Source organism: Microcebus murinus, chromosome 1 (assembly GCF_040939455.1).
Source record: "Microcebus murinus isolate Inina chromosome 1, M.murinus_Inina_mat1.0, whole genome shotgun sequence".
Lineage (NCBI taxonomy): Eukaryota > Metazoa > Chordata > Mammalia > Primates > Cheirogaleidae > Microcebus > Microcebus murinus.
The window spans coordinates 125,693,295-125,715,728 of record NC_134104.1 but is presented as its reverse complement, the minus strand read 5'-3'; the positions used below and the strand labels follow the sequence as shown (position 1 = coordinate 125,715,728).

The 22,434-nt window shown below is 38.6% G+C and overlaps 1 protein-coding gene across 1 annotated transcript in view; it reads left to right on the top strand.

Annotated features, from left to right (window-relative positions):
- The first annotated feature begins 1,058 nt into the window (after positions 1 to 1,058).
- Positions 1,059 to 22,434, top strand: part of ANKRD28 (ankyrin repeat domain 28) — a 180,690-nt gene continuing 159,314 nt past the window's right edge. Inside the window, exon 1 of the mRNA XM_020288906.2 lies at positions 1,059 to 1,460. Within this exon, the coding sequence (XP_020144495.1) occupies positions 1,434 to 1,460 (27 nt within the window). The 5' untranslated portion in view covers positions 1,059 to 1,433. The remainder of the gene's footprint in view (positions 1,461 to 22,434) is intronic.

Here is a 22,434-nt window from a genome sequence, read left to right as displayed (position 1 = left end):
AACCATCTGTACCTTTTATAAACCAGGGGCTGGAGCCGGCTGGGCGCATAGACACAGGCGCACCACAGGCTTCTCCCACACAAGCCGGGAATGGTAACAGCGCGCGGCTGCCTTAGAAAGAAAAGCCGTTTTAGAGCTGTGGGGTGGCGTGGGGGTGTGTGTGGCAGGGTGAGGGAGTCATTCCTCTTCTCTTACATCCAAGGATGCTATTTATTGGAAATCCTGTACATCTTTTTTTAAAAAAATTGATTTCTCTCTCGAGTGAGAGGCAAACCCCTTCAGAAGCCAAAAAAGAAAGAGGGGGAGGGGGAAAGCAACCCTAGCAGGATGGTTTTCAAGAGGAGAACCACACACAACCTTGCTTCTGATTGGGATTGCAGGCAGATAAAGGCTCGGGCGTCCACAACCTGTTCAGCTGCAAAGACGACGCCCTTCCGTCTAGATTGCCAGCACCACCCCTCCCTCCCCTCCAGCTCTGCCCGCCGCCGGGAGGGCAGCAGCCCACCCTGTGACCACATCTTACCCCACTCCCTTCGCTCCTGCATCCTCCCCAAACCCAGGGGCGCATTCTCGCTCTCCCTCCACGTGCGAGTCCGGTTCACCCCTCTCCCCCGGCCACTCCCAGGAAGACAGCACCCCCCAGGTGCCCAGCTCTCACATTCCTTCCGGCCCCCAACCCGGCTCCTCGATCCTCCCCGGGCTTAGGGAAGCGTCTGCATTCTACCTCCACGTGCGAATTCCCGGCCGTTACCCACCTCGCTCCCCTTTCTGTCCCTCACCTCCAGCCCCGGGCTCCGCCCACCGCGCCTGGGGCGCGCGCCGAGGAGCCGGGACACCTGGGCGCCCCTCCCCGGGCGGGCGCTCCCCTCCCGACTCCCCCGCCCCGCCTGCGCCGCGGCTCCGCGCCCACCCCTCGCGGCTTCCTCCCCCCGCCCCCTCCCTCCGCGGGAGGGCGGGCACGAGCGAGCGCGGCGGCGTGGCCAATGGGCGCTCGGCTTACTCTGGCCTCTCCCCCGCGCGGCCGCCAATCGCGGCGGGCGGTGGTGGTAATATTGTGGAGTGGAGTTTGGATGCCGCTGCTGCCGCGGGCTGGAACGGCGCGGCCGCGGGGGCTGCCAGGGTATTTCGGGAAGGGGGCGTGAGGAGGCGGCGGCAGCGGCGGCGGCGGGGGTTGCGTGGGGAGGCAGCCGAGGGAGAGAGAAAGAAAGGAAGGAAAAGGGCGGGGAGTCCTCAGAGGAGGAGGCGGGACCGGCCGGGCTCCTCACCTCTCGGCGGCGGCGGGCGGCTGGGGAGGCGGCGCCGCCCCCTGCCCGCGGTCTCTTCAGTGCAGCCGGCCGCCGACCCGCTGGCCCCAGGCAGCGGCCGAGGCTACTGGGGCGGGAGCGGTGGGCCGGGCGGCGGCGCAGGCTGGAGTGGGCGCGGAGGCGACCGCCATGGCGTTCCTCAAACTCCGCGACCAGGTAGGTGAGGGGCTGCAGGGCGGGATCTCGCAGCCGGGGGAGAAAGGGAAGCAGGGCGGACAGCAGTGTGGGCCTCCTGGGCGCCCGTTCGGCGGGGTGTGTGCGAGGGAAGAAGAGGTCCTGCCCCTCCGCCCCCAGGCTCTCGAGGCGGCGGGCCGGGGGCCGCGGGCGACCCGCCTGTCAGAGCAGCGGGGCCGGGTGAAGCCCACGTGCAGTCGGGGGTCTAGCCGCCGCAGCGAGAGGGGCAGGTTCCAAGCTAGCCGCCCTCGCGTCCGGCGAGCTGCTGGGTAGGCGCCTCCTCTTTCCTGCCAGGTGAGGCTTTGGCCTAACAGGTGGCTTCCCGCTGCCGGGCGGGAGCAGTGCGGGCGGCCGTGACCTCGGGTCACGACCTTGCTTTTCTGTTTGCTTCGCTGGATTGTTCGAGGCACACTCTCTCCGGGTTAAAGGCAGTCGATTCTGCTTAGGGACTAGTTACTCAATGTGCAAGTTCCCTGACTTGTTTTCGTTTGACATTTCGTGCACCATCTTGGTTACTTTTCTTGACTTAAAAAGAACTGGTCAAAAAATACGAAGTGCCAAAAAGACTTGTGACACTATGGGAATGAAAAAATACTTTGTGTATAGGAAGAAAATCGCAGCTATATTTGAATGATTTGTACATCTGAAAACAGGGTAGATAGGTAATAAGGCTTTCAGGAGGCGCTGACGCTTCCAAGCATTTTTTTCTCTCTTTGAAGGAAAAGGAAAATTAACGTGTGAAATTTATCAAGGCGCGAGGAAATTATTAGTACAGAGAACTTATTTTTGCCATTTGTTTTTCTCAAAAGAAGATATTGAACATATTTGAAGGGAAAGTAACTTGCATGCTTTGGGAAACTGAGTTTCTGAAAGTGAGTACCCCATTTGCAAAAACAATGGGGAAAAACTTGAGACATACTTTTTATATTATCTCTTGGTAAATATTGTACCTTAAATTCTGATTCTAATATTATAAATTTTCGTTTCATAAGTAAATTTCACTTTATGTTTAGGCTGATCGTTTTATCATTTGGTATCAGGAGGGTTTTAGCTGGTGTTAATATCAGGGCATTTGAAAAACTATTTTGAAAAACTATTAAGTCTAGTTTATGCTTTGTATTTGAAATTATAGAACTGTACTGTCAGATAGCCACTAGCCACATATGGCAATTTAAATTTAAATTAATTAAAATTCAACTTAGTTCCTTAGTTTTGCTAGCCACATGTCAAGTGTTTGGTAGCCACATGTAGCTATTGGTTATTTTATTCAACAGGACAGATATTAGAACATTTATGTAATTTCAGAAAGTTCTATGAGACAGTACTGTTAAAGAATAATAGGTAAAGGATAGTAAAGGCACAAACCGTATCCTGCTAAATCCCTGTACTATTGATGTATGTTATACTCTTAATAGTGTGAAACTCAAGATCTAGGTTTTCCACTAATCTTTACCAATCTGCTTCCATTATTAATGGCTGAGGTAATGATTGCTTGTTTTCTTTTGTTTCTGGTCCTCCAGTTTTGAAAAAGTTATTTTTGTGATTTACATTACTGTGCATAAGGAATTTGGTGAACTTTTAGGAGAGCATCCTGTTTCATTCACCATCAGGTTTAAACAGAAACAGGATTGTTTTCAGTTGGACATTAGTCCAGTTGCACCTTTGCATTGATATATTTATGAGTTGAAATTATGAAGCAGTTGTGATGCTACAACAGTTTTATATAATATCCATTAATACTCTGGTAATATTGAGCTTTAAAAATTTCACTCATATACTCGAAGATACTTGGACAAGTTAATGAAAGGGCATGGCTCAGAGGAGGAAAAAGAACATTGAGGTTTACCTCTAAACTACTAAGTAATTGGCCCATCTGGTATGTTTTTTGGAAGACTGAGCAATGAGTTTGGTTTTGCCTAGTTTAAAGGGAATAGCTGTTTTTAGAAGGCATCTTATATGTTGATGAATGGAATGCAAATATACTTAACCTTTTCCATCTACAGGAAAAGCAATTCAGCTAAATGAATTACTTTATTTGGAGTAAAGGAGAAGATCTGGAAAAGTACACAGAATTTTAAAGCTTGGGGTACTTGACATAGCTTTTAGCTCAAAACCCTTATATACACTTGAGATAGGAAGTACTAGACTCTTACTTTTCAAGGTCTGTTTCCGTATTTACCTTGTATTTTGTTTTCTTCTAGCTTTGCAAACTAGAGTTTACTACATAGAAGCTACAAATGAGAAAGGGTTATTTTTCTTTGCGTATTTAAACATCAGGGAACTTCTAGATGGTTTAAATATAAAATCATTGATCAGTAAATAAAACAATTTGTTCTCATATCCAACCAATAACTTGAGTGTTTTTTTCCTGAATTATTTCACTTTAGTTTATGCAGCATGAATTTGTAACAATGGCAGGTTTTTTTTTTTTAAACAGGTATCACTGTCATTTTTGTCTTAGCAGTTAGTAAAAATGTAATGATACATGATTACATTTTAATTTACCAGCAGTACATCCTAATAAGAAAGGTAGAAGGTCTTTATTTAGATTAGGGATCACAAACTCAACTAGGAAGCTAAATGGCAACTGACACTTGGCTTCAGTGTTTAGAAGACAATAAAGAAGGGTAGAAATCATGGCAGATAGGATCAGGTATGTTAGTTGCTGCTCAGTTCCAGGCCATTGTTGCAGTGAAATGAGTGTGTTTGATTTTTTAAAAAGTCAGAAATCCAGCTTGTTACGCAACATCTCTCTATAGGTATTTGTAAATGTTTGCAAGTTGGTAACTACCATTGACAACAATTAACCCTGTAGTTTTGTTATTTATTCTTTTTTTTTTAGAGACAGGTTCTTACTCTGGCCCAGGCTGGAGTGTGGTGGTGGTACCATCATAGTTCACTGTAACCTTGACTTCCTAGGCTTATGTGATCCTCTCACCTCAGCTTCTCAAGTATTGTGGCGCGTGCCACAATACTCAGCTAATTTTTAAGATTTTCTTTGTAGAAAGAGGTTTTCACTGTGTTACTTAGGCTGGTCTCAAACTCCTGAACTCAAGGGATCCTCTTGCCTCAGCCTCCCAAAATGCTGGGATTACAGGTGTGAGCTACCACGCCCAACCAACACAGAATACCTGATAGTTCAGTTTTAGCATGCTATTAAACAATGACGCAGTGTTGCATTTGCAGGAGTATAGTTAACAATACTTACAACTTGTTGCAAAGTGTCACTTAAAATAGTAGCTTTAGTACAGAGATTTTGCTGGTGCAAGATACAATGAAATGAGAGCATCTGTATCTGATAATATTTTACTTCTTAAAATCTGTGCAGTAAACCTTTCATATTTTCCTGTCATGGAAGGTGCACCATCTGTACATACACTCACTGAATTTACCAAATTCAGTCGAAATTCATGACATTTATCTTGAAAGTTGTTGAAGGTATCTATTTCCCATGTTTTGTTTGTAAGAGTGCCCAAATCAAGTAACTCTTTGTAGCAAAGAAAATCTTCTGTTATTACCCAAATGAAGTATAAAACCTGCACCAAGTTAGTATCAGTTGATTCATCCAAAGCAATTGAAGGAGGTATATGTTCCTTTTGAAGTATTGCACCAAGTTGTTCTGTTGAGTGGTTCTCCTTGAAAGGGGCAATTAATTGTTTGTACTTTGAAATGTTATCAGGGTCTAAGCATCCCACAATTTTGGTGCATTCTTTCTCAACTTCTACATCACTGAATGGCTTCTCTTACCCCCCCAAGTATATAAGCTACTTTATAACTTGCTTCAGTGGCATTATTTTCAGGTCTTATTGCTGCTTGAAAGGATTGTCTTTGCTTTTGCTTTTCATCTTTTAATTTCTGCAGTACAACCTTTGGCACCACTTCCTCTAGTTTAAAATGTTTGTGTTCCTTAATAGTGTTATAATGCTGATGAGCATTGACTTTCTTTAATGTTGATACTGCAGTATCACAAAGCAAGCAAATCATCTTATCTTTAGGAGAAACAAGATAATACTGCAATTCCCAGTCCTTATTAAAAAATCTGTTTTCTTCCTTCAGCGTTCTCTTGGTCGTCTTTGACAGGATGGGCTGTTAAGGAGACAATTAAAAAATACCATGGAGCTATGCAACTGTTTACAAATTCCCCTTCAAACAGAAACACAGTGCACTGTTGTCAAAAGCTGAACAGACTGGTGTACTCGACCCAATAAACTCTCGCCAACCAGCCTTATACTTGTCAGGTGGGGGAAGTTAGAACTAAATCATGAGTGTAGCAGCCATCAGTTTAGTCCTTATGGTTTACTAATGTTCTAATTGTGCTGGCCAATCTGGGAGGATTATTTTGTTGAAACGTATTTAATTCTTTGGTATTTTAAATACATTCATTTAAAAAATAAAATAAAAATATAGAAGACAAACAAAAATATTCATAAAAATAAAAGGATTTGTTCTGTAAAATTTGGATTTGGTCAAAAGGTCACACTTAAGGACCTAGAAGGCCATATGTGGCCTTAAGGCTGCAGGTTTCCCACCTGTGCTGGTTGTAAGCCCCAGGCTGTGTTACCTGTGCTTCTGATGACTGCCTATAAATTGGGGTTCCTGCTACCTATCCTTGGATTTGGAGCGGCTCGCGGAACTCAGAGCAACACTTTATGTTTACTCATTATAAAGGATATTACTAAAGGATACAGATGAATAGCTAGATGGAAAGAGATGCATAGAGTGATGTATGGGAGAAGAGGCGGGAGCTTCCCTTCTTATCTGGCACGCCAGCCTCCAGGAACCTCCACGTATTCAGCCCTGGAAGCCCCCTGAACCCAGGCCTTTTGGGTTTTTATGGAAGTTTCATTATATAGACATGATTTACTAAATCATTGGCTATTGGTGATAGGCTTAACTTTCAGTTCCTCCTCTTCCCCAGAGGCTGGGAGGTAAGTTTGGAAGTGCCAACCCTCTAATCATGCATTGGTTCTTCAGGTGATGAGTCCCCATCCTGAAGCTGTCTAGGGGTTGGGAGATATCTCATTAGCATGTATAAGATAATCTTATCACTTAGGAGATTCCAAGGGTTTTAGGAACTATATATCAGGAAATGGGGAGGAAGACCAAATATATATTTCACAGTATCACAATTACTGAGTTGTAGGAATTCCTTATATATTTTAGATACAAGTCCCCTATCAGATATGAGATTTGCAAGGATTTTCTCCCGTTCTGTAGGTTGTCTTCCTACTTTCTTGATGATATTCTTTAAAGCATAGAAGTTTTTAATTTGTTGTTTAGTTTGCATATTTTCCTTGGTTGCATGTACTTCTGCTGTTATATCTAAGCAATCCTTTCCTAAACCAAAGTTAGGAAGCTTCTGTGTTTTCTCCTGAGGATGTAATGGTTTGAATAGTAGCCCCTCAAAAGATATGGCCAAGTTCTATCCATTGGAACCTGTGAATGTGACCTTATTTGGAAAAAGGGTCTTTACAGATGCAATGAAGGTAAGGATCTTAATATCATCCTGGCATAAGTGGGCCCTAAATCCAAGTGGCGAGTATCCTAATAAGAGAGACAGAAAAGGAGAAGATAGACGCAGGCATGTAGGGGAGAAGGCCATGTGAAGATAAAGGCAGAGATTGGAGTCATGCAGTTCCAAGCCAAGGAATACGTGGAGCCACCAGGTGCTGGAAAAGGCAAGGAACGATTTTCTCCTAGAATGTTCAGAAGGACACCTTGATTTCAGACTTCTACCTTCCACAATTGTGAGAGAATAAATTTCTGTTGTTTTAAGCCACAGAATCTGTAGTCATTTGTTAGGGTAGCCCTAGGAAACTAATACAAAGAATTTTATAGTTTTAGCTCTTACATTTAGGTCAGTGATGCATTTTGAGTTAAGTTTTATATATGCTATAAGATAGGAGTTCAACTTCATTTATTTTGTTTGTAGAAATCTTGTTGTCTCAGTACCGTGTGATGTAAAGACTATTCTTTCCCCCATTGAATTGTCTTGGCAGCCTTATCACAAATCAGTTGGCTATAAATGTGAGGTTATTTCTGGACCCTCATTGGTTCTATTCCATTGGTCTGTATGTCTGTCTCTATGCCAGGTAGCACACTATTTTGATTACTGTCACTTTGTAGTAAGCTTGAAATTGGGAAGTATGTGAGTCCTCCTACTTTGTTCTTGTTTTTCAAGATTTTGGCTTTTATGAGTCAATTGCATTTCCATATTAATTATAGTGTCCACTTGTCAATTTCTGCCAAAAAGACAGCTGAAATTTTGATATGTGTTGAATTGAATTTGCAGATCAGTTTGGGAAATATTGCCATCTTAACAATATTAAGTCTTTCAGTCCATAAACATGGGATGCTTTCTCTTTATTAAGGCTTTTTAGGTGATATTTTTCTTTCAGTGATAGCTTAGAGTTTCCAGAGTACAAATTTTGGACTTCTTTTGTTAAATTAATGCTATTGTATATGGATATTTTTTCTTAATTTCATTTTCAGATTGTTTATTGCTAATGTATAGAAATACAGTTGGTTCTATATATTGCCCTTGTACCCTGCAACTTTGTTGAGCTTGTCTATTAGTACTAATAGTTTTTTAATGGATTCCCAAGGTTTTTCTATATACAGATTATATTTGTGACTTGAGATAATTTTTTTGTTCTTTCCAATCTAGATGCTTTTTATTTCTCTTGCTTACTTGCCCTGACTAGAAACTGCGGTGTTAATACAATGTTGAGTAGAAGTAGTGAGAGTGGATGTTCTTGTCTTGTTTGTGATCTTCTGTCTTTCATCCATTAAATATGATGTAGTTGTGATTTTTTCCATAGGCTTTTATTAGGTTGAGGAAATTCCCTTTTCCTAGTTGTTGATTGTTAGTTTCTTAAACATGGATATTAAATACTAGTCCTCATCTTGGGCAGTGTAGCTATTGGAGTATAATAAAAGTTTAGGAGGAAAAATCCCTGGTTTCAGCTAAAGATCATGTTATTGTCAGAGCTGCTTCATTCTCAAGATTTTCCAAAATATTGTTTCTTTAATGATGATTCCCAAATCTGTGGCTCAGGTTTTGGGTTTTCATCTAAACTCTCTCTATGATATTAATCTGTTTGATAGTTCCAGTTAGCTACATGTTTGTCATCCCAAATTGAACATAACTGTTTATACATTCATTTGACTGACTCTGATTTCATTGTGCATCAAGTGCTGTATCAGACTTCAAAGGATGAAAGAACGTGTTTGGAGAACTGTCAAGAAATAAATATAGTGGCAACATGGGAGCTTTGAGTGTCAAGAGATAACCCTGTTGGAGAGAGGGCCCAAGATCGTGAAGATCCTGTATGCTGAATTCTAAGGAGTTGGAACTTTATTTTGAAAGCAGTGATGAGCAACTGAAAGATCCAAAGCAGGGAATCAGTGCCAAATTTGTATTTTGAATGAATTCAGGAAGATAATGTAGAACGTAGATTGGTGTTGAGAGTGAAGCTGCAGGCAGGGGAACTGGTGGGAAGTTCTATCCATTGGAAAAGAGAGGGTTTGACCTAAGACACTGGCAGAGGGGATGAATTTCAGAGATGTTTAGGAGGTAAAATTGTTAGAACTTGCTCACTGGATTATAGGGGCTGAAGGAGAAGAATGAATCTTTAATGACTACTAGGGTTTTGATTAGAGGGTCTAAGTAGATAGAAAGAACATGCTAAAAGAAGAGCTGGTTTAAAGGAGAGATGAATTCAGTTTTGGATATATTGAGGTGTCTGAGTGAGACATCTAAATGGAGAAGAGTTGTTATAGTAGGCAATTAAATGTGAAGCTGGGCTCAAAGAAAAGTGCTTTTAGGTGGTAATAAAGCAAACGATGTCGCTCAAAGAATGATAAAAGCTCATAACCAGGCAGGGTATAATGGAGAATATGGAATAAGTGGAGGAAAAAAAGCCTGAGAAGAAGCTGCTAGAGTTAGGAGGAAAGCCATGAGTGACTGCTATCACAGGCCAAATGCAGGGAAGAATTTTCCAAGTTGCACCTGTATTCTCTTAGGCATGAAGCCTCAATTTTGTCATCACCTTATAGTTTTCTTTTTATCTAGTATATTGTTTTAAACTTTTCCATGAAGTTGTTTTTCCTATTTGCCCCAAGCTCATTACTTTCTAAGCCACTATTTCCTAACTTGGGTGTATGTTAGAATCACTTGGCAAGCTTAAATAGAGATTCTTGGGGTCCCATTAGACCTGCTGGATGAGGATCACCTGGGGTAATGCCCCTGAATCTGTGTTTTAAAACTTCTTGTGGTAAAGACCAGCTTGCTCTTCACAGAGTTGCTTTCCTTTTCTCCCAGGACCCAACTCACATTTACTAGCCTCTCATTTGGGGACAGCCATATCATTGAAATCTGGCCATAGGATATTAAGCAAGAGTGTTGAGTATTACTTCAGCTTTGGCAAATACAAACCTCCCTTGAAAGGTCTTCCCCACCTGCTAGTTAGGTAGTGTTTGCCAGAATAATTCTGGAAATGGTAGACCAAAGAGAGCTGAACTTCTGTCAGCCTGGGTTGTCTCTGGCCTCCTCCCAGTTGATCATTAATATGGATTTCTTGGACTTCATGTAAGCCTGAAATAAAAATAAACTGTTGTTTTGGGATTTACCTATTACAATATCCACTGTTAATCAGTGCAGTTCCATAATACAATGATCAGAATTTAGGAACCACTGCTCCTGGTTTATACTATTTATATTTTTAAACTCATTTTTATGGTAAGTCTTCAGCTGTTGACTTCCAGACTTTGTATATTTTGTTTGCTTTCTAATAATTTAAATGGGAATGCTTATAATTAATATCCTGACTATTTTATTACATAGCAAATATTTGCATATTTACTGTCCGCTGGTCGTTGATACCAGGGTTACATCTGTATATATAAAACAGATCTCTGCCTCCTTAGAACAGGATAAGATGGAATTATTTTACCTGTGCTTTAGGATCATCAAGGGAGAAGTGGCTAATTGAACCCAAGGATGAATTTGAGGGTTCTCTTCTTGAAGGTTATTTTAATGGGATTTTATTTACCCACATTCTTATTGTGTAATATTGTTCTCTCTCATCACTGATGGATGGGAGGCATATGTAGCCTGTATGAAACATCCTTTTTGTTTTTATTTTCATTTTTTAGAAACAGGATCTTACTCTGTCACCCAGGCTGGAGTGCAATCACACTAGCATAGGTCACTGCAACTTCAAACTCCTGAGCTCAAGTGATCCTCCTGCCTCAGCCTCCTGAGTAGGTACAACTACAGGTGTGCGCCACCCCGCCTGGCTAATGTTTTAATTTTTTTGTAAGAGGCAGGGTCTCACTGTGTTGCCCAGGCTGATCTCAAACTCCTGGGCTCAAGTGATCCTCTTGCCTGAGCCTCCCAAAGTGCTGGGACTACAGGTGTGAGCCATCACATCTGGCTAAATATCCTTTTAGAGAAGCGAAAACTACAAGTGTGTTTTTAGTAGATTTGTATTACATGGGGTATTTTGTTTGTATGCTTTTTAAAATCTCTGCCATTAAGAGAGAATCAAATATTTACTTTATTTAGAACTGCAAATCTTAGTCTAGATGCAGATTATATTGTTAAATTTTTCCTGTGGTTAACTGAAGTTTTTAAAAAATGAAATATCTTATTGATATAATTTCCTCTTTTCAGGGAAATTTTGAATTAGCAGTGGTGAAAGTCAGAAAGGACTTACTGTCTTTAATATTGTACTCTTATTAGTATAAATTAGGGTAAAATCAGATAATTCAAACAAGACTTAGAAAGATATTGTGTGTGTGTGTGTGTGTGTGTGTGTGTGTGTGTGTGTGTAAATGGGTAAAAAAGAACCTTCTGTATTGGATAGCTCTCTGAATGCTGAGGACTTCCCTTGTTTTTTGAAAGATTATATGTTAGGCAGTGTGTAGTTCCAGAGTGTCAGACTGGATCATGCCCAGACTGAGGAGTGTTTCTGGGAGAACTATAAATAGCAAGGCAGATGACAACCACATCTTGGAGAAATAAGTATGTTCCTAGAGTTAGTTGGATTTGAGGGTTAATAACAGCTGGCTTTTAAGGGATATATAAGCAACCTTCAGCATCAGAGTGAGCAGCAAAGTTGGAACCAATTGAATAGATCAGAATAGCAAGTATGATATTAGTCAAATAGATCCAATAAGTAGCCTAATGCAAGGTATAGGCAGGTAGAAGCTAGCATGTCTGCGAGAGCCTGAGTGATTCAAATAGAGATGTTCAAATGGATAAGGCCAAGGAGCTGTAACCTTTCAGACATCCTTTGTTGCTGTAGAAGGGACAGTGAGAGGAAACCTGGTTGGAGTATTTCCCAATTGAGAAGCTTGTCAAGGGGAGAAATGAAACATGGTATAAATGTACTGTACAAATGTTCTAGAAGATTGTGTATATGGTAAGTAACAATCTACTAACTTAACAATGGGCAACTTTGCTATTAAGAAATTTATCATAAATTATTTTAAAGAGTCCCTTAATAAAGCAAATTCTCCTTCAGCCTATCTTTTATCACAAAACTGAATTTCTGTATATCCCCTCCACTTAAATTTAAATGTATTGACTCCATAACTATTATAGATGATCAATACAGATATTATCTTGCATATTTTCATGTTTTGTTGGTTTCAGAACTTCCTATGTTTTAGCTACTGAAGTATTGTTTTTTAAATGTCACTAATCAATCTGTCTATATTTTCTTCTCCTTACTAATAATGTTGCCCCTTCTCAGCCTTCCAGATTCTATTATAAGACCAAATGAACTTACCTGCTCATCTTCTTGTTCCCTTAGCTCCTAGGAGACATAGTTTTGAACTTGAGATTTCTTTTTTCGGACCACAGCTTCTTTTATTGTTGGTTCTCCCACTTCTTCACCTAAGTGAGTCTGAACTTTACCACATATTGATTGACACTTCTTTGTTCCCAGTTCAGACTCAAGAGGCTAGGTGGTAGGCATGGTTATCCCATGCCTGCTTCATTCTCACTTCCCTCCAGCCTATTTGGGGGTCTCCTAGCTCAAATTTTGGCAACCCTTCATATCAGCCATTCCATAGCTTTATTCTTCAGTTCTCTTCAACACCCATTCCCCTTGCCTTTAACTATCATGCCACTTCTACCCATCTTTCAGCTTTCATTTCTACTTTTCTACCTCATCTTCCCTTCTTTTATAGTCCTTTGGCCCAACCTCTTGCGCCTTAACTCCTGACTTATACATACTTTCAATTTCCTCCCTTTCATCTCAGTCTTCTCTGCATCTTGCAACTTGCCCATTCTTTTAGTCCCCACTCCCTAATTTACTAAGAAAAGAGAAGTTTAACTTACTCACGTAAACTTTCTTATTGATTTCCTTCCTTGCTACAGATTATTTCTATACTTCGTTTTCTGCCTCTTTTTTTCTTATATTTAGCTCAAACTGTACTCTTAATCCTATCCTTATCTGAAATTTAGATGTATTATTTATCTCTTATTTTATTCATTATCTTGCACTTTTCCTCCTGCCCCTACATATTGTTATGTTAGTATATTGGTGTCTGAATGGATACTACCTATTAGGTAAGATTCTAATACTCAGATTGGGCAAAACCAGGTAAGCAACACGCATTACAGAATTCAACCTTAACAAAGCTTGTTTCTGTTTGAGTGTCATATATTACAATATAATTTTTTTTTTCTTCTTTTTTCTTTTTTTTATTTTAGTGAACGTGCATTCAGGGAACAATATAATTTTTTAAATCTTGTTTCTATCAGTATAAAGCAGTAAATCAGAGTTGTTTGAGTTGAATTTGATTAGATCAGCAAAAACATTTTCCTTTCCATTGTCACATGTCAAGTTCAGATATATGCAATGTTCCAAAAATCGAAGATTTTTTTGTTCATATATATTTTTTATTAACCCTGGAAACAGAAATTTGACCCACTTTTCAGATAACCTTCTCTCTTAGCCACATTGATTATAAAATGTGCTGAGCTTAGTTTTCATTGGTTCAACATTCTTATGTGCCTAACCAGCCTGTCAGAAATCTTTCCTTTTATACAATTTAGTTCTCTCCAGCTACACTTCACTCATTTTCTGATGTGTTGTCTACAACCAAGATCCTGGATAGCTGTTCAACCTTTCAAGTTGGATTAAGGAAGCTGATGATTGGTTAGACCCGTGACTTTTTTGTTTGTTTAAATTTATTTAGGTATAATTTACATACTGTAAAATTCGCCTGTCTTAAGGGTACAATTCAGTTATTTTTAGTAACTTTAAAGAGTTTTGCACCCATCTTTACAATCCAGTTTTAGAATATTTCCATTACCCCACTAACATGCCTTGTGCCTATTTTGCAGTCACTCCTAGTTCCACCCCCAGCCCTAGGCCACCATTGATTAGTGGTCTGTCTACCTTCTCTGGACATTTCATATAAATGGAATCATTGTGATCTTTTTCTGTCTGACCTTTTTTCATTTACTGTAAACGTTCAGGTTTATTCATGTTGTAACGTGTTCGTTTTTCATTGCTGAATAGTATTCCATTGTATGGATATACCAATATTGTTTGTCAATTCAGCAGGTGATGAAAATTTGCATTGTTTCTGAAACATTTTTAAGAATTATGAATAATTCTGCTATGAATATTCACATACAAGTCTTTGTGTAGACATGTGTTTTAATTTCTCTTGTGAAGAGTCCTAAGAGTGAAATTGCTGAGTCATACGGTAAACGTTTAATATTTTAAGAGTAGCCAAACTATATGATTCCTATTGTATGTTGCTGGATTTCCTTTCTGATATTTTGTTGAGGATTTTTATATCTCTGTTCTTGTGATGTCTTTGCCTCTGCTATGAGGGTAATGTTGGCCTCGTAGAGTGAATTAAGGAAGCGATTTCTATCCAAATATAGAGATATTTGTCAGGGATTAATATTGTTTCTTTAGTGTTGGTAACATTTACCAGTGAAATTATGAGCTGGGGCTTTTCTTTGTGGGAAAATTTTAATTACTAATTCAATTTCTTTATTTGGTACAAGTCTATTTCAGATTTTCTATTTCCTCTTGAGTCAATTTGAGTAATTTATGTCTTAGAATTTGTTTATGTTTTTTTAAGTTGTTTATATTTATTGACATAAAGCTGTCCATAGTATTCCTTTTAATTTCTCTAAGGTCAGTAGTGATATCGTCTCTTTCATTCCTTATTTTTGTAATTTGTGTCTTCATTCTTGTTTTTTTTTTTTTTCTGTTTAGCTAAAGGTTTGTCATTTCTTGGTCTTTTCAAAGAACCAATTTTTGGTTTTAATTTTTTTCTACTCTTTTTTTTTTCTGTTGTATTGATTCCTCCTCTCATTTCTTTCCTTCTGCTTGCTTTGGGTTTAGCAAGCAGTAATTTGTCTAATTTCTTAAGGTGGAAGCTCACTTGAGAATTTTGTTTTTTAATATTGGTGTGCACAGCTATAAATTTCCCTCTAAACACTGTGTTAACTATATCCTGTAAGTTTTGATATGCTTATTTTCATTTTCATTCAGCTCAGATATATTCTGAATTCCTTTATGATTTCCTCTTTGACCCATGAGTTATTTAGAAATGTCTTGTTTAATTTTCAAAGATTTATGGATTTCCCAAATTTCTTTTTGATGTTAATTTCTAATTTATACTATGATTGAAAAACATTCTTTGTATCATTTTATTTATTTATTTATTTATTGAGACAGATTCTCACTTTGTTGCCTCTGCTAGAGGCTAGAGTGAGTGCCGTGGCATCAGCCTAGCTCACAGCAACCTCAAACTCCTGGGCTCAAGCAATCCTCCTGCCTCAGCCTCCTGAGTAGCTGGGACTACAGGCATGTACCACCATGCCCGGCTCATTTTTTCTATATATATATATATATATATATATTAGTTGGCCAATTAATTTCTTTCTATTTATAGTAGAGACGGGGGTCTCACTCTTGCTCAGGCTGGTTTCGAACTCCTGACCTCAAGTAATTCGCCCGCCTTGGCCTCCCAGAGTGCTAGGATTACTGACGTGAGCCACCACGCCCGGCCTCTTTGTATCATTTTAGTTATTTTAAATTTGAGACTTGTTTTATGGCCTACCATATGGTCTGTCCTGGAGAATGTTTCATGTGTGCTTGAACAATGTGTATTCTGCTAATGGGTAGAGTCTTCTGTAGATGTCAATTAGGTCAAGTTGGTTAATAGTGTTGTTCACATCTTCACTATCCTTGCTAATTTCGTGCTTGCTTGTTTATTCATTATTGAGGATGGGTTATTGTAGTCTCTAACCATTACTGTTAAATTATTTATTTCCCCTTCATTACTGTCATTTTTTGCTTTCTCTATTTTGGGGCTGTTTTGTCAGGTGCATATGTTTGTATTTGTCATATCTTCCTATTGAATCAGTTTTAATATTTTAAAATATTTTGTCTCTAGTAACTTTTTTTTTTTTTTTTTTTTTTTGAGACAGGGTCTTACTCTGTTGCCTGGGCTAGAGTGCTGAGGCATCAGCCTAGCTCATAGCAAACTCAAACTCCTGGGCTCAAGCAATTCCTCTGCCTCAGCCTCCTGAGTAGCTGGGACTACAGGCATGTGACACCATGCCTGGCTAATTGTTTTCTATATGTTTTTAGTTGGCCAATTAATTTTTCTATTGTTTTAGTAGAAACGGGGTCTCGCTCTTGCTCAGGCTGGTGTCGAACTCCTGACCTTGAGCGATCTTCCCGCCTCTGTCTCCCAGAGTGCTGAAATTACAGGCATGAACCATCACCCCTGGCCTCTAGTAACATGATTTAAAGTCTGTTTTGTCAGATATAATGTATAGCTACTCTAGTTCTCTTACGGTTATTCTTTATATAATTATCTTTTTTCATCATTTCAACCTATTTGTGTCTTTGAATCTAAAGTGTCTCTTTTGGACAGCATATAATTGGATATTGCTTGCTACTCTAGTTCTTTTATGGTTATTCTTTATGTAATGTATCTTTTCCCATTATTTCATCCTATTTGTGTCTTTGAATCGAAAGTGTCTCTTGTAGACAGCATATAACTGGATAGTGCTTTTTAAAATCCAGTCTTGCAATCTGTCTTTATGATGGACTCTTTAATCCTTTTATATTTAATGTTACGTTTGAAATGGTTGGGTTTGTATCTCTCATTTGCTATTTGTTTTCTACACATCTCATGTCTTTTTTGTTCCTATTTTATCACTTTTTGTATTTTCTGTTTTTAATTTCTTTAAGAATTTTTTTCTTCATGTTTGCTCTAGGAATTACAGTATGCATCTGAATTTATCACAGTCTACTGTAAATCAATACTAATAATGTTCCAGTATAGCTTCATTGTTCTCTCCTTTGTGCTATTACTGTCATATATATTATGTTCATTTATCTAATAAACCCAACAATACAGTGTTTTAATTATTGCTTTGTACAAAATATATCTTTTAAAGAAAAGAGAAAAATTATTTATAGTCTTTTGTATTAACATATATATTTACCACTTGCAATACTCTTTATTTCTTGTGGATTCAAGTTACCATCTGGTGTCATTTCCTTCCTCTAGTGTAGTTTCATTCCCTTCTCCCTTTTTTGTGCTGTTATTGGCATATTATATCTTTATATGTGATCATCTGACAATATAATTTTATAATTGTTTTATACAGCTACCTTTTAAATCAAGAGAAGAAAAAAGTTGAAATTATATTTGTATGGTCTTTTATGCTATCATTTTTCCTTTACCTGTAATTACCTTTACCAGTGCTCTTTATTTCTTCATGTAGATTTCATTTACTATCTGTTGTCATCCTTTTGTCCTGAAAAACCTCCTTTAGTATTTGATTTTCATCTGTATCCCCTGAAGAATACATGTTAGAATCAGCAAGCTCCCCTCATCTTCTCAACTGGGCATCATATACCTTACAGTCTTATGTATGGTATTAGTTGAGTGAGGATTAAGAAAGGTATGGCATGAGATGAAGCTGGAAGGGAAACATATAGGGCCCAGTTCCTAGAGTATCTTGTGTTCTAAGCTATGGGACTTGAACCTAGTTCTTATAGTTGTGGTAGCAACCATTAGATTTTACACAGAATTCTGTCATCAGATTTAAGCCTTGAGGAAAGGACTTTGCAAAGACTGGATTCTGAATGCTTGTTTAGAAATGGTAGCAACAAACCACAGGCTCTAAGAAGATGATGTGCCTTTTTCTCTGTAATTCCTCCTTCTCTATTCTTAATTAAAAGTTGTTTATATCCAAGTAGCTACTTCCTTGTAGGCATGAAATATTTACAGATTTGTGTCGGAGTGCTATATATTATAGTTTGTAGAGTAGGAACCATGAGAGCTCTTTGTGAGGTTTATGAAACAGCAGTTTGAGAACCATTGTTACAGGATGAACAGATTGCTTGCTCTTTGTGTATAGGGAGTAAGGTATGTATTGAAAGATTAGAGAAACATCCTGGCATCTGACCTTTTCTTTTTTTTGTTTTTATTTTTTTTTTTTTTTTGAGACAGTCTCACTCTGTTGCCCCAGCTAGAGTGCCATGGCTTCAGCCTAGCTCACAATAACCTCAAACTCTTGGGCTCAAGCAATCCTTCTGCCTTAGCCTCCTGAGTAGCTGGGAGTACAGGAAAGTGCCACCATGCCCTGCTAATATTTTCTATTTATGGTAGAGACGGGTCTCGTTCTTGCTCAGGTTGGTCTTGGAACTCTTGAGCTCAAACAATCTGCCCGCCTTGGCCTCCCAGAGTGTTAGGATCATAGGCGTGAGCCACCGTGTTTTTAATTCTTAAAGGAAGACTGGGTATATATCACTAGTGCTTTTTAGTATTTTTGACATTAACAGGGAAGTGTTTGATCTTTTTTTTTTTTTAGTTTTTTTTTAATTATTTGGTACCCACAACTTTATTATTATTTTTAATCCATAGAAAGGATATATAATAGGCTTTATTTCTACTTTTTATGAAAAATTGATGAGCAGAACATTTATTTCTGGGTTTCACTACTATTATGGCTTTTCCTAGAAATGTAAAATCAAGGGGAAAAAAAAGTCCCCTTCTCCTGTCTTGCTGCAAACAGTCCTTGTGATGATTAGCTTGTCCGTAGATTTTGTTTTTCTTTGACTTCTGCAGGAGAATGCCTTGTTTCTGGACTACCTTCACTTATTGCCTACAGTTGCTTTTGGGAGTACAGGAGCTATTTTTATTCTTACTCATAAAATCATTAAATGCTTGTGTTTCTTGAGTTTAGCATAGTGTTTTCTTTGAACTGATAGAAGTTAATAAATATAGAAACTCTGAGGTAATTTACCTATTAATATGTTTATGGTCTGCTTCCCTCTACTGGAATGTGACTTCTTAAAGGGCAAGGACCATGACATTTACTGCAAGAATCTGATATTTACTGCTGTATTCCCTTCACCCATAACAATGCTTTGCATATAGTGGACACTCAGTTGCTGGATGAATAATGAACTCTGATTAGGTATGTCTAAGATGGGACCCTAGCACCTATATTTTTTTAAAAAGTACCTCAGGTTATTTTTGTGTGCATTCCCAATGTTGAGAAACACCATCTTCTCTCTGTGGTGTGCAGTAATGTGCATAAGATATGGAAGATACATATGTATCCTTACTGAAGAATCATTGTTAGAGGCTTCCTGTCCCCTCCTTGAAACTGGGTACCTGACTGAGTTCCTTAGAAGGAAGAATTCACCACTGTTATCCAAGTATTCTTTGAAAGTAAGACTCAGAATGTACAATTGCTTTCCATCATTAAATAACTTTAGGAAAGGTGGTAAGATAGAGCTAAAAATAAGTTTATTCCTTTTTTTTCTTTGTAAAATAAAAAGTCAAGTTTAGACTTCTTAGATGATTTTCCTAAAAAGTTATTCTCCATGTTGGGGGGAGGGGAATTCTGCTCCTCAGCAGATATTTGGCAATGTCTGGAGACTTTTTTGATTGTTACAACTGGGGAGAAGGTAGGATATTACTGGCATCTATTGGATAGAGGCCAGGGATGCTTTTTAAACATCCTACAATGAATAGGAAGGACATCCCTCCATAACAAAGAATCATCTGGTCTAAAATATCAATATTACAGAGATTAAGAAACCCTGCTCTAAAACAGGCTGCTTGGAGAAAGGGCTGGTAGTTATGTCGCAGTGAAACTCTGGATCCATGGATCCTGCACATATATCCTACCCCACGCCCATTTTTGGCCCTGGGAAAACCGAATGTCTTGTGTAGAAAAACCTATAAGTGGGGAATTGGCTTTTATTTACTCAAGAGTTTGATTGTGACTAACCTTGTGTGGTTTGGGAGATTGTGCACTCTCAAATTCAATAATTTGCTAGGAGGACTCACAGAACTCAGCAAAGCAGTTAAATTCCTGGTATGGTTTATCCCATCAAAATGATATAGATTAAAATCGGCAGTGGGTAAAGGTGCATAGGGCAGGGTCCAGCAGAGTTCAAGGCACAAACTTCCAGTTGTGCTATTCTGAGAGAGGTGCAGACAATACTTACTTCCCCCAACAATATATGATAAAGCACATGGAGTATTGGCAACCAGGGACATCAGCCTGAACTTTGGTGTCCAGCGTTGGTGAGTCACATAGTTATATGGCTGACTACACCAGTGGCTGATCTTAGTCTCCATCCCATCCAAAGGTCAAGCTGATACTGTGTGGCCTAGAGACCCCACCATAAATCATTTTGTTAGACTATCTGTTGTGGACCAAGACCTCCAGGTAAATAAAGACTCTTTGTGAAGTAGGACATTCCAGGGGCTTACAGGTACTTCCTAGGGGCTGAGCAAGGACCAAATATTTCTTGGGCCAGTTAATCTATTACTGTACACTTTGGTCAAAACTGTTCTTGTAATAATAATAAAACTTTTTTTTGTTTTGTTTGACATTTGCACAATGATACAAATGATACTTCTGATATCTTATTAGGAATCAAGACAGTGGCACCAAGGTCTCTAGTAGTAGTCTGTGTTTCTCACTGCTTTGCACTCATAGTTAAGGTAGAAAAAACCCTATTTCCCTTAACACTATATTTAAGTATAAATTATTTTTATTACACTTGACCCTTAGGTATCTGTATGATAGAGTATGTGCTACATAGAAGAAAATCCATGTGATTGACTTACTAGCTGAACTACACTTTTAAATACAATACTTTTGACTTGAAAGAACAACTGACAAACTATGGTTATTCAGACTTGGATATTTGGCAAACACTTTCTTGAAAATGTTCCTTAAAAAGGAACAAAGTGAACTTGTCACTTCAAGAAAAGCAACTGTAAATATTTGTTACTAATGATAAAATTTGAGCTTTCAAGCAAAAATTAAAATTTGTGAAAATTGGCATTGGCCACCTTGAGCTTGATAACTAGCTTTACAGTACTTAAAACTTTCTTGATGATATCAGTGATATTAATGAATGTGACTATTTTGATTATATATATATAATGAAATATGTCAATAATTGGAAGACCTACATAACTTAGTGAACCAGCATTTTCCAAATGACTGATGCATGCATGACATTATAAAATCATCGCTGAGTAAAAGACCCATCCAAAATGCAAGTGAGACCAATGGATTTTAATGTGAAAAAGTATGAAAAGTTTTTGATGTAGTATCCAAAGTGATTATCCACAATTTTCTAAAAAACCTTTTAAAATATGCTACAATTTTCTATCTAGTTATGAGTACAGATTTTCTTCATATACTTGAACCAGGATAATTTATCACAGCACATTGAATGCAGAAGCAGGTATAAGATTCCAACTCCTTAAATTTCTTTTTTCTTATCCCATCCCCTGCCCTCCCCATCACCTACCCAGGCTGGAGTGCAGTGGCATGATCGTAACTCACTGCAGCCTCAAACTCCTCAGCGCATGCTATCTTTCTGTGTCAGCCTCCCTGGTAGCTGGGACTGCAGGCACATGCTACCATGCCTGACTAACTTTTTAATCTTTTGTAGAGACAGCTTTTTGCTGTGTTGCCCAGGCTTGTCTTGAACTCACCCTAGCGATCTACCTGCCTCTGTCTCCCAAAGTACTGGGATTGCAGGCATGAGCCACCATGCCCATCCAGCTATTTTCTATTAAGCCAGACGTGAAAGAAATTTGTAAAAATATAAAATAGTGCCATCCTTCTCACTTAATTCTTAAAAATAATTAGTTTATAGTTATTTATATTGATATATACTAGATATATTAAGTGAATTAAAAATAAATACTTAATTTCTCAGTTTTAATTTTGAATTCAGTAGTCACCAACAGAAATAACCCTCATAAGCAAAACTCTCTGGGCTCTTTAATAACATAAAAGTGTGAAAGAGCCCTAAGACAAAAAGTTTTTAGAACAGATAGTCTCCTAAGATTGGTCTCTCAGATATCATTGAGCTGAAAGTTTGTCTTTCTTATTGGGTTAGGCTACCACAGGCTAGGAGATTCAAATTCCTTGAGCTTTGATGGGAAGTTCTGGCTTTATATTTTGGACCAGAATATGCCTTTAATGTATAAAATATATGGCAGAATTTAATATGATGGTTAGATTTTGACTTCCTATGGCCAAAAAAAGCATTACTTGTAGATCAGTAAGTGGAGAATTATATCTGAAAGAATGACAAAGAATTGCAGGAAATGATAAATTATTTTCTAGAGCTTGAAATGGGCAAACAGTTGTGGAAAAATCATTATCGTTTGCAAGTCTTAGAGAAATGATGAATTTTAACAAATACCTTAAATGTAAGAGATTGCATACCTATAAAAAGGAGAGATGACAGGAACATTTTAATAATTCACACACTACAGCTTTATTCTAACCTTAAAGAAATGAAAGATTTTCTGTTTCTATAAACTGAAAATAAGCTCTTTGGGTTTGAATGAATTAGTAGGTACTGTGGAAGTGATTTCAGGCAACATTTAGGAAAGTCTTACT